Raw genomic sequence first — 15,427 nt, 5'->3', positions numbered from 1 at the left:
ACCCAAATCAAGACATCGTTAGGGTCACAAATGACTGATATCCATCCAGAGGATCAACTGAAACTGTGGACCTCCATCCTGCAACCAAATATTCAAATGCTTCCCAAAAAAAAAAAACAGGCACAACAGTCATTTAAAGGTTAGTGAACTTTAAAATTAACAGTTTTCATTTTTGGAAATTATTAAGTACATAAATTAAGTTAGATTTTTTCAAAATAATGTACATTTTTAAGCATATCTAATCGAAGATCCTTGAATACAGACTTATTTGATTATAGGTAAATATTAATGAGGCCTTCCAACCCAAAAAAGTTTCCCCACCTCTGGTCAAGGGCATCCCTACTGATTCTTGGAATAAATGTTATTACATCTTTATGTCATTTTTTTTCAATTTGTACTTTTGTGTAAGTTTTATGATGTTCATAATTATTAGCACAATAGTAATGTAAATAATTTAAAAATAAATAACAAAGGTAAATGGTTAAAAATTTCAAATTGATAAGAATGTATGATGAAAAAAGTTTAGAACCCACTACTCCAGACTTCAGTCACCAGAATAGGCTACTAGTTTATACTAGCAAAGATAAAAAGTTCCTGTAAAATATGGATAATAATATCATCTACTTCAGGGGTTGTTGTGAGGATCAGTCAGTCAACAAGTATTCATTAAGTACTTATTAGGTACAAGTACTGTACTAAGTGGTAAGGATACACAGAGAGGAAAAAACATTATCCCTGCTTTAAACAAGCTTACATTCTAATGCGGAAGTCAATCTACCAATAGTCAATGTATATAAGATATAAGTACTTGGAAGGGACTAGTACTAGAAGGACTTGGAAAGGCCTCCTGCAGAAAGCAGGATATAACTTGAGTCTTAAAAGAAGCCAGGGAAGTTAGAAATCAAAGGTGAAGAAGGAAGCCATTCCAGGAATGGGAAACAGTCAGTGAAAAGGAAAGGAGTTGGGAAATGGAGTATTGTATGAAAAGAATGTCAAATAGGCCAGGGTAACTCAATCATGGACAGTGGAGAGGGAAATAAAGTATAAAAAGATTAGAAAGGAAGGACAGGGCCAGGTTATCAAGGACTTTAAATGCAAACAGAGGATATTATATTTTAACTCAGAGGTAATAAGAAATTACTGAGGTTTACTGGATAGGGGGGTGACATGGTAAGATTAGCACTTCAGAAAAATCATTTTGGTAGCCAAGTGGAGAACAGGTTAGAAAAGTTAAAGACTTGAGGTAGAACCACCAATAAGAAGGCTATTGCAAAAGTTTAAGCAAAAGTTGGTAAGGGCCTGAACTAGGAGGGTGGCTGTGTGAATTGAAAGAAGAGGACACAGGGGCAGCTAGGTGGCACAGTGCACAGAGCTCTGGCCTTGGAGTCAGGAGGACCTGAGTTCAAATCCGTACTCAGACACTTGACACTTACTAGCTGTGTGACCCTGGGCAAGTCACGTAACCCTGACTGCTTCACCCAAAAAAAAAAAAAAGAAGAAGAAGAAGAAGGCATAAATGAAAAGGTAAAAACAAAAAGATTAGATAATGCAGATCCCAAAAATCTTAATGCAATTTTAATCTATTAAAGCTTATTGGATATATGGTGTGATTCCAAATGAGGAATTCAGGATGACATTGAAATTGTAAATCCAAGTGACTGGGAAGATGATGGTACTCTTGATGGTAATAGGAAACTTGAGAAGAGAGGAGGATTTGAGGGAAAAGATAACAAGTACTGTTTTAGAACAATTAAGTTTGAGATGCCTATGAGATATACAAATTGAGATGTCCAAAAGGCAGTTGGTGATACAGGTAAATAGAGACATAATTCACATAAACAAAAGCTCATGGGGAGGAGAGGTGAAGGAAGGGAAAGAGGTCTTCAATTATTTTTTAGGAGTGTAAAGGGGTAGTGAGACAAAAAAGTTTGAGAACTGTTGCCTTCATGTATGCATTCAGGAGCTGACGGGCTCATGAAATAGAGGGTCTATAGAGGGAGACACTGACAGTTTGCTATACCCAATGCTAATAAAATACCCAAGTCTACTAGATAAGACAGTTGGTTGTGAATCTCATTAAAAAATAAAAAGAAGCTCCCTTACTTACCTTTATCCTTCCTAACTCGAACTGGAAAACATTAGGGCTTGTAGCTTGTGCAAAAACTGCAGGAAATAATTTTGTACTTGGCTCGACCTAAAATAATAAATAAATTTAAGAACTAAAAAACAGCAAGAAATTCTAAGATAATATATTTTTGGAATTACTAAGGAATAAATCATAGCAAGTAACTGCATAATTGTCCCTCATACTTTTGAGTGTCTTTCAAAAATAGCTGTAGAGTGCATTTTTATTTATTATGAGTTTGTTTCCTGGGGTTTTACAGCACATTTTCCTTCAAAACCTCAAGACATAATTCTCATTAAAACTTAAATCAATAGGCAGAATTAACGCATTTTAAAAAATTATTCAAATCTGCTTTATAAAGACAATTTCACTAACATCAACATCTTTCAAAATGAGTATTTTCCTTTAATGGAACAAACATTCCATAAAAGCCCTAAAAGTGTGATGTCAGCAAGGAAATAGGTACCTGGTAATATGTGCTCAGTTCCTTGCCATTTGCAGTAAAGGTAAGCAACCCACTGGCGGCATCCACTACACAGCCGATCTCCAATCCATTATTGTTGCGTCCTTGCCCAGGGCTCATGCTCTCACCCGCACACACCATATAGCAGTTGCTGCGTTTGATGCTGAATTTCAAAAGACATTTAATCTATGTACATCCACAGATACAGCAAACATGTACATCTTGCACACTAAACCTAAATTATGCTGCGCAAGCAACAAGCGCATGCTGTAATGGGATAGGTGCATAATGGACCTGATTCTGTGGTTCTGAGCAAAACTTGTTGACTTCAGTGGGAATTCTGAATCAGGTCTTATACTCTTCTAAGTTTCATACCTAATAGGGACAGGTCAACAAGTTTGAAAAGTAAGAATTGACCTGCACCTTCCCTCAAAAAACTCAAACCAAACTATTTTTTTCTGAGGTTCAAAAAAGTTTAACTATACATAAATAACAAGTATAATAACTTTTATTTTCATGCCCTTTCCTCCTTGTTCTGAGTCAAGAAGTATTTCTTTCTACATACTATCAAAAAGACTGCTTTATTATGTTAGTGGGTAAGCCATCAAATATTCAAGATCAACGAAATTTGGCTACACATCAAAATCCCTCTATAGTCAACTCCCAGTCACCTGTAATATGGGATGTGCTTTGCAAAGATATAAAAAAAAATCCAGTGACAACAATGAAAAAACTGATTTTAGCCATTAGTTTTAACATTTTGCCCACCATTAGCCAGAGATGGTAATAAGCAATAAAGCTGACTTCTTTCCCTTCTTCTGCTACTCTCTGGTGCAAGCAGAGCAAAACAGCCAAAAGTAAGGCAGGAGGAGGGAGAGGAGTTAAAATGAAATGCTTAGATAATCAACAAATTAGATAATAGGCCTCTGAATAATCAAGAGTTGACTGTCTCTCTGTGTGCCACCTATATAAGACTGTCTCCCCAATAACTTCTACATCTCCAATCCCCCTCCTCCCATCACACACATCAAAATCATCTCTCCCACTCAGCAGGCCTATCCTTACAATAGCTATTTTCTTATCATAGGAAACTCATTAAATGGTCGCCATCTCTGAAAGCCAAAGGTTTCTCCTGAGAAATCTACTAGAAGTTTGCTGCTCCTGCTCCCATACTAAAGCAAGGCATTCCTTCAGAATTGCACTAATCCCACAACTTTTCAAGCTCTTTCATATGACGGCAGGGATTAAGTTCCCCATTAACTGAAAATGACATTGGGAGGTACAGGAAAGAAGCAACACTATGGAGAGCTCTTTCCAAGAAAACCTGCCCCAGCAGACCAGAGAGGACGGATGGGCACAGAAGTGGATGGGAATGGTTAGATCTTCTCTTGTTTTATTCTGCAAGGAAGATAAAGACTTCTTCACTTTTTTGAAGGTTTGGTTTGAGTTTGATTCATTTTTACAAATGGAAAAAAATATGGCACAGAAAGATTAAGTGACTTACCCAAAGCCACACAGCGAGTCAATGGCAAAGCTGAGAAAAGAACCCACTACTCCTCAGTCTCCATTCAAATTCTAGCCACCTACTCTAAACTATTATCCCACATTTTCTCCACATTCTTCTCCCCACCAGGACTGACCATTTCCCAAGATGCATGTCAAACTAACCCTAAATATTTAATAATCACTCATCACAAATACCTAAAATTATGAATATAAATTTTTTTGTTACCTCCCACCCCATTGTCAATCAAGTACAAAGCCACTTGAAAATACAATTATTACCCACGGCAGATAAATGTTCTCTGATTTAACAATATTATTTTCTTTAGATTCGAAATCTTGACTTGTGGGAAAGGGTACCAAAAGGGACACAGATATGAACAGCCAGGTTAAATTGTTTCTATTCAATGACTATTACCTTGGACATTAGATTCAAGAGATAACTGTACGAATTCACCAACACATGCAAAATTTACACTAAATTTTATTCAATTCAAATAAAAGTAAAAGAAACCAACCTTTCATGTACTTTTCCTTTTTCATCTCCCAGAGTAACTGTTACTGTCCGAACTCTGTCCAAGTCAAAGACTGTGTCATACTGATGGAAATCTGATGTAATCCAGCCTACCCAAACATTAGCAGGTTCTTGTCCAGGAAAAATTCTCACAGAATAATAATACTGTAAAAATATTAAGAATAAATTATCAGAAAGATAATTGGTTTACAAAATGGTTTACGACAATACATTAGTTTTAGTCTCGACTTTTGATCTGCCTAAAAACAATTCATTTCTTTTGTTAAAGTTTGCCTAACCTGATGAAGGTACTTTAGCAACAGAGTAATAATTTCACAAAATAATATATGTATGATAAATCAGAAATAATGAAAGAGGAAAAGACTTATATCCAAGGAAATATGCTAAATTATTTGTGGCCTTTTTTTTCATTCTCAAGTATAATGAATTTGGAATATAATCATTATTCCACTTTGCCTGCAAGCCTCTGAAACCTTCAAACCTGAACAAATGTATTCTTCCTTGAGGGTGATTTTAGAGTACAATTTTCAGTTCTTTTGAATATATTTTCCTTTTCTTAACTCAGCAATTAAATATTTCACTGCTTAAAAATACAAGAAATTGTTCCAATCTTGAGATTTTTTTTTAAAGTATGTAAGAATCTAAATCAGATACAGGGATATTACAACTGATACTGTTTTTCCATTTTGGGGTTTAGAACAGGGAAGTCAAGACAAATACACTGGCAGGGGAAAAGTGGCCCTTGACTAAATATGAAAAACTATAACACTTCATTCCCATTTTTCTACCACCTCATCAACTGCTTATCTGTCTTTTACTGGCTCCTTGTCCTCTTCAATTCAATTCAATTCAAATAAAAATATATCTATTAAGTTCCTACTACATGCATGTATTAGAAATATAAAGGTCAAAATGTTCCTTAAATGTGGATGTCTTCTTAGGATTTGTCCTTTGCTCTCTACTTTTCTCTCTTATTTCTCTCCCTTGGGGATCTCACTCCTTCTCATGGTAAAAATATTCATTTCTATGCAGATGACTTTCAAATCACTATTTCCATCCCCCGACTTTGCCCCAGAAATCTAGTCCCATATTTCCAGCTCTTTGTTCAATGTCTTCCTGGGAATTCAAACTCAACATGCCCCAAACTTAACTTCATCATCTTTGCCCAAAAGACTGCTAATTCCCCAGAATTTCTCTGTTTTTGTTGATGACATTACTGATTCAGGCTCATCACCTTGGAGCTATCTTTGACCTTTTTTCCCTTGCCATACTTTATATATCTAATCAGCTGCCAAATCCTGTAGCTTCTTCCTAGTTAATATCTTCATATTTACTCCTTCCTATTTATTTCCACAGCAAACTACCTAATTCAGACCCAGAAGCCTAAGTGAGATTTCTCAGGTAAAGGACCAAGCTGAAGAATACTAGAGATTACATGTACCTCTGAAAATCAAGTAGTATTGTATAATTTTCCAAATAAATCATGTGATAAAACCTGAACAGTCTCATTTTCTCCTGAAAATCTTTTCCCAAATAGAAATCTCACTATATCATATTTGCTTTCCCCCTTGGTGAGACAAATCCACATGCTACAAAAAGTGACGCTTAAAACTTTATTCTTAAAATAGAAAAAAAAAACCTGAGTAATCATTTAAAAAAATTACTGAAATTTGAGGAAGCAAAATGTGCAACACAGTAACTAACAAATATAAATTTAAGGAAAAAATAAAAACGGCAAAAGATAGCAACTTCATACCGTAGAGGTCTGCATCAAGTAATCATAATCATCCCTGTCATCTGCAAGAACATCTTCAGTGAGTCTTGCAGAATGGCTTGTGCTATAATCTGGTTTTGTCCGTCTCAGCATAAACCTGGAAAGCGTTAAAGGACTGAGGAATGAACATAGTCACACAGTACTGGCTTGTACAAGAAAAAGATGGAATATCCACTTTTCATGTAACCTACAAAACATTACATTTGGCCCAGATAATTACATCACCCATACCATTATCCAAAGTTTTATCTTTGTCACTGAAATTCTTGGTGGAAAATCATCACCGTATTGTCTTAAAAGATTTCCGACATTATGGTATCAGCTACAGTTAAACTGGAAATATAAAAACAATTATTTAAATGGATGCACTTTAGGTTTCAATCAAGACTAATGATAGTCATATCTTCTTGAGGGAAAACATCCCTCTGATACAAATTAAGGACTGTGTGACTTTGGACAGATCAGTTCAACTCTCTGAGCCTCAGTTTCTTTATTTTTAAATTGAGAATAATAAAAATTTCTCAATCATAATAATTCTCAAAAATAATAATTTCTACCTAATAGTTTTTAGGAATATGTTAAGGGAAATGCTTTACAACATTAAAATTCTATACAAAATATGAGTTATCATTAGATTCAAATGATATATATATATATATAAAATGCTTTTACAAAACTTAAAATGCTATATATAATTTACTGTTGTTATTAAAAGAATGTGCATTAACTTAAATGTGAATAAGCTATTAGACTGGAAAACCCCTTAAGTTCTTCTGTAACCTCCCCTCCCTCACAAAGACTGACTACATAGCTAAAATCACACTTTAAGTGTTAATGACCTTTGTTTCAGACGAGAAGGTTTCTCCTGAGCATAATCTTTGTGATTATTGAACTCTGGTTTTGTGGCTTCTTTTTCTTTTTCTACCCTGTCAGGCACCAAATGACCATGAGCTGTCTTCATTAGAACTTCAAAATCTGAATCCGCATCATAATCCTCCAAGTCATTCTTCGGGCCAAATAGGCTGTTGCCTGGTAGCCCTCCTGCAGCAGTTTTGGAGAACACTTCTGCACACTCAATAGGCATGCTTAGGCGGTAAAACATGATATCTGTGCTGCTGTTCTGTGAACTGAAAGATTTCTGAGTAACCTTTAAACATGGAGAGCTGTCTATAGTGCCGTCTATCCTGGTCACCTAACAAGTGAAAATAACAATAATTTAAATCACATCTTTTCTTTCTTTTTAAAGATTAAAATGCATTTTTGCACTTTCCAATCCTCACAAACTGCTTAAACTTTAAATTATTTTTCTAAAGGATACAGGTACAAAACAGAGAGCACTGAGATCCCATTGGGCACAAGAGGGCAGAGTGGACCTCACTTAGGAATTCCCTCCTCTGCATTGATCCCATAGGGATCCTCCTTTCCTTCCCCTTAACTTCAATGCCAATCCCCCTTCTCTTTTCCCCTTTTCTCCTCCTGTTTAATGCTAGATCCACATGCTCACGCTCAGAAAAGGGAATCCAGAGTGCCTGTTCCTTTATAGCACTAAAACCTACGCCCAACTTTCCCAGCAGTTTAGATTCTGGGCCCTTCTAGCTCCCCAGTTCCAGGGTTGACATGACTGCTCATACTGTATTGATGAGTAGGGTACTACCAACTACAAACTTTCCAGTAAGATGGAAGATGACCATGCCACACAATCTATACTGCCCCTGTGTTCTCCAGACCACTTGGTCTGAACATTCACCCTACTGCTGGACCCTCTAGAATAACAGACCTTACCATATGCCCATCAGCTGCACAATGAGGTCCTTTGGGCTTTTCCAACCACCCTGTAGCTGAGGCTTATGTGCACTGTCACCTTGAATTAGGGAGTGAGTTTTTTGAGAGTAAGGACTGTCTTGCCTTTCTATTTGTATATCAAGTACTTATCACAGTGCTTACCAAAGAGAAAGCACTTAACAAATGACTTTACATTCATTCATTCACTGAACTGATTCAATCACTGGAACAGGAGATACATTCTCAGTTCTGTCATTAATTTGATGAATGGTTTTAGGCAGTTAACATAAGTTTTACTTAACTTCTTACTACAAAAAGTGAGGATAGATTAAATTGAGCCTGGAACTGCCTACAAAAGAGAAATAAGTCATTCTTCATCAATGAGATCAATAGCTATATCAATAACTGTATTTGGAAAAGGACTTAAGAGCAGAGGCAAATCACATACTGACATTGGTTGGCTATAATAAGTAAAATACAATATTGTGAATAAGTAGGGTTATTACTCCTGAACCAATGGCAGAAATATTAAAAGACAATTAAATCCTACATTTTTAATGAGTTAGGAGAAACCATGATATCATTCTTACTACGGAGTAGAATGCCTATTATTAATCATTTCACTTACAAAATATTTTTTCCTACTAGAGGCTTAAAGGAAGTGTGTTCTAAAAAACTAATTTCCTGAAGAAAGGAAGCCCCTTAAAGATATGTATTTATTTGACAGCTGGCAGGGTAAAGAGGAAGTAAAAACTTACAATCAATTCCACAGTAGGTGGATGAAGAGAGCCCAGAACTAGGCCAGAATGTACTAGGAACAGGCAAAAAATCAGTAGGGAAAGCTAGCAAATTCTGAAGGCTCACAAGTAAAAGAAAACTGGGGACACAGGAGGGTATTTTTTTAATTTCCCTTATCATTCCTCATAGAAAACTATGTCTTTCAAAAAAATAAATGTTCAAGAAACATCCAAGGAACTCAATATAGAAAACAGACCTCAATGTGTTCATGGTTTGATGGTACTTGAAGAAACTGAGGGAGCCTTTTGCTCAGCCACATTGTAATATCCCTGTTTGTATTAACAGCAAATGGTTCATAACCCTCTTGTAACCCACAGATGGTGAAATATTTCAAGGTGCTGACATCCTTCCCAAAGTTCATCCGTCCCACTTGAGCCACACCCAGGCTGCATACTGGTATGAATCCTGTTGGGGGCGAAAAAGGTCAGGGAGAGGGAAGAAAAAAAAGAAAAAAGAAATTTACATTATAATTTTAGTATAGATCTAAAAGGAATTTAAAATTTAAAAGTTGTACATAACAGATTTGCAGTTTCATGTGCAATCATCATTTTTATTATACTATGTTATAGAAATGTTTACTTTATTCCATAAATTTAAAATAAAATAAAATAAATATTATGTGGAGTAGAAACTTGGTCAATATATTGGTGCACCCCTCTTACACACACACACACACGCATACACACAACGATCCCTCAGGAATTGAATGTAACATTAAGAAAGCAATATAAGAAGACTATATACAGAAGAGTAAAAACAATACTATGGCAATCAGCCAGTTTCTTCATAACTAAAGAATATTCTCTTGAGAGTAAATCTTTTGGAAACACCAATCTCCAAATTTCAGATTTGCAATGGAATAGTGACATCTTCATTGCCAATAAAGACTTGAGAGCTGTTATCTAATTCTTTTAACTAGACACTCTAAACAAACCACACAAGTCAGCTTTCAGGAATATACTGACAATGCACACGTACTGAGAATTCTAGTCTCAAAGCTCACAATGCTTGAGAGATAAATACATATCCATATACCACTGGTGGCATACATTGCTATATATGTGTACTGTATGCTGTATATATAATACATTGCTGCTCTGTTTACCTTTTAAGTGACGTGACAAACAGAATTATACCATGTGATGATTACATGACGAGCAAGGTTATAAACCAATTTTTGGACTGAAAAATAGGGTATGACAATTAGGTGGTAAAATATGATAGATTTTCTGCCAATGTGATTTATGCCTCTTACTTTATTACATATCAATTATTAAATGAAATAAAATATGCAACTGGCAAACCACCACTAAGTGACAAAAATCAGATCTAATAATTTATAATGCCACTTGTCCTATTCATATTCATATATATGTATGTGTGTGTGTATATATATACATACATATATATGCATACGTGTGTGGGTGTGTGTGTGTGTGGGTGTGTGTGGGTGTATAATGATTATCATCCTCAAAAAAATAAGAAATTGTAGCTGGTGCTTAAACTACAATAGACATTGATATACAAATCAAGGAGAGTTGTTCTTCAGAGCAGATGTTCCTAGAGGTTCCCGAATAATCAAAGGAAGAGTGCTTAAATCACTAAAGCAGATTTGAGACAATGTAAATTCTTTTAGCATAAATTGGCATAAGACTTTGTTATATAGTGGGAAATAGCAAATAGTTGTAAATGTCACATTAAATTGTAGATGTGGGTTGTATTTTCCTTTTCTGTTAAGAAACTGGTATTTTTTTTCATATTTACTCTACCAAAGGAATACTGTATATGCATATTCTCAGACTACCCATACCTCATTAAAAATATAAGGAAATTGGGGCAGCTAGGTGGCGCAGTGAATAGAGCTCCAGCCTTGGAGTCAGGAGGACCTGAGTTCAAATTCAGCCTCAGACGCTTGACACTTACTAGCTGTGTGACGCTGGGCAAGTCACTTAATACCAATTGCCTCACAAAAAAAGCAAAAATTTAAAAAAAAAGGAAATTAACTTATGAAGATAAATTTAAATAATCCAATATATGGATATCAGCTTTTACTTCCTAGATATTTCCTTAGACCTGTATGATCTCATCAATGTGGGTATTCCCTCCACAGGCACAGATTGCAAACCACCCATTCCTTTTCATCTTCCGTGCCTCTTGTTCATATCCCTCCATAAATCTTTCACAGGGATCCATCTAACATGGTGTAGGTTCTTCTAATTCTCTTACCATTATAAACATACCAATGAAGCACACAGCTCATCAGTTATCCTTTTCTGCACCTCCATTTCCATTTTTATTTCTATCTGATGACATCCTTTACATATCACTTTCTACACTTCATTTAGCAAGGGTTGTGTGGGATGTTCAGAAGAAGGAGCACGTCTGGTGTGAGGGCTTGCCGAGGCCTTTCCAGGGCTGCTTGCTCATTCACCTTTGGTGTCCACCTAATTCACCCAACTCTCACCTGCGGCTCAAAGAAGCTGGAGCATGTGTAATGGCCACACCCCAGTAAACCATCTTGGGAGACGGATCAAACCAGGTTAAGCCTCACCAACAGGCCTCAAACCTATTGGTGAGTTAGGGAGATATCCACCCCAAGCATGTGAAGATTTTCCCCCAGAGGAATGGGTGGATGAAGATCACGAAGGCAGTTGAAGTTGGAGCTGTGGAAAACTTAGAGTTTGGTGAGACATGAAGATGCCAAGGTCATTCACTGAATCCCAGGCTGTTGCCAGTTATCCTGACTTTTATCTTGCCACTGGACTTCGACGATTCAGGAAGACAAAGAGTGAGGTTGATAACTTTGGACAAGTCTGCCTCATTTAAATCTAATTCATGCACAAATCAAGATATTACCCTTGATGTTATTGGTCCTCTTTAAAACTGAAGTACAACATGGATATAGCAACATGATATATCCTAAAAGCCCCCACCATGCACCTCTCTATTGTTCTTTGGGTGACCTTCAATTTTAATTCTTTAGTCTGTATATCATCACAAGAAGGACACTGCTATGAAAAAGATAGATTTTTGTTGCAGGACAAGCTCAGGGTCATTAAAAGTACTGTATTTTCTAAACTATAATACAGCTCTTTCTCTAACTTCTATTCAAATCTGGGTATAATTCACCATTCATTTGCAGTATCAGCAGCTCTATGAGTAGTTCACACAATTGCATAGAATAGTCTGCACAACTAACGTTTCTTTATCCATTTGGCTTTTACTCTATAGATAGGTTAAATCATGTTGTGAGATTATGGATCTCACTTTAGAGACTAAGAGCTGTCCTAGGACTTGATTCAGTCATATAATAACACCTAAAAATGGGAGTATATGAAAAAGCATATCAAGGAGGCATGGTATAACATATTGGCCTTAGAGTAAGAAGACTTGGGATCAAATCTTAATCTAACTCCACCTTAGTTTCCTCATCTTTAAAATGGACTCTATGGCCTCAAATATTCCTTCCAGCTCTAAATCTGTGAAGCTTTTACCATTTACGAGGAACCGATCTATTCCATTTGGAATTTAGGCTGGAAATAATAATAATAATCATAGCTAGTATTTTTATAGTACTTTAAGATTTGCAAAGTGCTTTATAAATTGTCTCATTTTGACCTCACAAGAACCCTGGGAGGTAGATGCTGTTATTATAGATGGGGAAACTGAAGCAGAAAGAAGTGACTTCCTAGCATTACACAGTTAATAATCCTCTGAGGCTAGATATAAACTCAGGTCTTCTTGATTTCAGGTCTAGAGCTCTATCAACTATGCCTCACGGCTGCCCCCATGGCAGTGGCAAATACCATTCATGGGCACATATCTCTTTGTCTCTTACACCTTCTATGTTCTTATCTTTAGTGTCTCCCTAATTATCAACAAATATGCCCAGGTATTCTCTACTGGTTAAAAAAAGCCACACACACAAAAAATCTTCACTTTATCCTCCTTTATGTCTCTCTCTCTCTCTCTCTCTCTCTCTCTCTCTCTCTCTCTCTCTCTCCCCCTTTTTCTCCCTCCCTCACACACACCATTCCTAGTTTCCACAAGACAAAGAATGGAAAAGGAGAGAAAAATGAATCAAAAACCAGAGAAGGAAATTACATGGGTGATTTAGAAGGGTTTGTACTAGTGAAGAAGTGATTTGGCATGATACATCCTGAGAAATTTGAGAGGAACTGAGAAAAATTTGAGTGTGAAAAATCTGTCAGGCACTATTCTACAGTCAGCTTCTGAGTTAGATGCTAGGTGTCGTCACAGTACACACAGTGCCAGGCAGGATTTCAAATCCGCCCTCAGACACTTAATAGCTGTGTGACCCTGGGCAAGTCATTTGCCTCAGTTTCCTCATCTGTAAAATGGGGATGATAATAACACCAGGGTTGCTGAGAGGGTTAAATGAGATAATAATTGTAAAGCTCTTGCCACAGCACCTGACACATAGTAAGTGCCATGTAAGTTGTTTATCATTAAAATAAGACCAACAACAATGAAGCTGGCTACACAAGAGCTTAGGAAAATTAGAGAGGATCAAAGGAACAGTAACTGAGAAGAAAAATTACAGAAGCAAAAGAAGGTAGCGGTCAAGACAAGACAAAGTAAGTAAGAAAAAATAAGTGTAACAATTAAAGGGTAAAGCAAATTGATAGAATGGATTGATACAGCAAATTACTTAAACAGACTGGTATAAGGTTAAAGGTGAGGTAAGTATGAAAGTACAGTTGTTGAGAATAAGGAAAGGAAGTTGAGTGTCACTGTGAAGATAGCTAAGATGTTGTAAAAAGTTTCAAATAGATGCTTGGGTTTGTGTTTGAACATACCCACATCTAATTTTTTTTAAAACTGGCTAAAAATATCAACCAATATAGAGAATAAAGGGAATTTTTCGGGAGTTTGCATTCAGTGTGTAATGTTTGTATTTTCACCCAGTGGTCCAAGTGTAGGCTGTTCTCCTTCCTCCAGGAGAAAGTGAAGGAACTCAAATAATGCAGACTCTTGCTTGCTAAAGACAATAAAATACTCTTAAAATAAAAAAATAAGAAAGCCTTCAATGGTTAGAAAAGGGAACTCAAGTAGAGAGAAGATTTGACCTTGTGAGAATTTTGGAGTATAAAAATGCTACATAAAGTAAAAAAGGGAAGAAAAAAAAGCTAGCTGTACAATTTGAACTTAAAAATGTTTTGAAGCACTTCCTGAAGAAGTAGCTAGATGCTTTGAAACAGAAGCTGTTTATGCTCAAAGTAATGACCTATAGCTCTAAAAGCTAAGAGGTGATAGATCATCTATTTTAAGTTGGTGGTGTCAGGGCAGCTAGGTAGCAACACTTACCAGCTGTGTGATAAGTCACTTAACCCCACTGTTTACCCCAAAAAATAAAAAAATAAAAAAGATTAAAAAAGTAATAAAAGTTGGTGGTGATTCTCTTCTCAGGGATACAAAGGCAGGGATATACATGAGGTCATCTCTGTTGATTTGACAATATTAATAGAGAGGTATGTTTTCTGCATGAGGCATGTATCCAAGACAAAATAGAATGTTCCAAGACTTCAAATGATACTGCTAGAAAGAACCTAAAAAGTATGGTCAATTATTATGAAGTCTTATATAAGAAACAGAAGACCACAGAGACATAGGCTGTATTTTTTCACTGCTATCCACTGAAAGCAATGGATATAGAAGAGAAAAATAAATTTAGGTAGTGAATAATTAGCTAAGAAGGTGGTACCTGGGAATAGAATTTGGATTTTTTGGATATGGCTTAAAATATAGGGATAATAAATTCCTGGTCAGAAATCAAATATAGCTAACAAAGACTGGTAGATATATATTTGGTATGTACCATGGAAATCAATTGAGGCCATTCACTAAGAGCTCCCTCCTCTCTCCTCCTCTTCCTCCTAAAGCAGGTAAGTGGTAAATGAACAGAGTACTAGACCTAAAGTCAGAAAGATCTGAGTTCAAATCCAGCCTCAGGCACTTATATTTGTGTGACCCTTGGAAAAGTCACAACCTCTCAACTGTCTTGGTTTCTTCATCTGTAAAATTGGGATAATAACTCAAGGACCACCCCATCCTCAAAAAATTTTTACTTAATCCTCATCCCACTAACTATTGTCCTGTATTTCTTCTGCCCTTTGTGAATAAATTCCTTGAAAAAGTGATCTATGATAGGTGCTTCCACTGTCTCTACTGTCCCTTTATTCTTAATCCTTTATAATTTGTCTCTTGACCTCATCATTCCTCTGAAACCAATCGGCCCAAAGTTTCCAACGATCTCGTAATTTTCAAATCCAGTGGTTTTTTCTCAATTGTCATTCACCTAAACAGCTGTGTGATAAGTCACTTAACCCCACTGTCTACCCCCAAAAATAAAAAAGATAAAAAAAGTAATAAAAGTTGGTGGTGATTCTCTTCTCAGGGATACAAAGGCAGGGATATTGCAACCTT

At 36.2% G+C, this 15,427-nt stretch overlaps 1 protein-coding gene across 1 annotated transcript in view; it reads right to left on the bottom strand.

Moving 5' to 3' along the window:
- The window catches only part of LOC114050041 (ryanodine receptor 2), an 811,539-nt gene that overhangs the window by 304,500 nt on the left and 491,612 nt on the right, over positions 1 to 15,427 (bottom strand). Inside the window, exons 30-35 of the mRNA XM_027871576.1 lie at positions 9,177 to 9,385; positions 7,240 to 7,592; positions 6,383 to 6,497; positions 4,610 to 4,770; positions 2,592 to 2,751; positions 2,108 to 2,194 (exon numbers count right to left, since the gene is read on the bottom strand). Coding sequence (XP_027727377.1) covers positions 2,108 to 2,194; positions 2,592 to 2,751; positions 4,610 to 4,770; positions 6,383 to 6,497; positions 7,240 to 7,592; positions 9,177 to 9,385 — 1,085 coding nt within the window. The remainder of the gene's footprint in view (positions 1 to 2,107; positions 2,195 to 2,591; positions 2,752 to 4,609; positions 4,771 to 6,382; positions 6,498 to 7,239; positions 7,593 to 9,176; positions 9,386 to 15,427) is intronic.

The sequence above is a fragment of the Vombatus ursinus genome, unplaced genomic scaffold, assembly GCF_900497805.2.
Source record: "Vombatus ursinus unplaced genomic scaffold, bare-nosed wombat genome assembly UNPS02014798.1, whole genome shotgun sequence".
NCBI classification, from domain to species: Eukaryota; Metazoa; Chordata; class Mammalia; order Diprotodontia; family Vombatidae; genus Vombatus; species Vombatus ursinus.
Note: the sequence above shows the minus strand (reverse complement) of the source record. Positions and strands in the feature narration are given on the sequence as shown.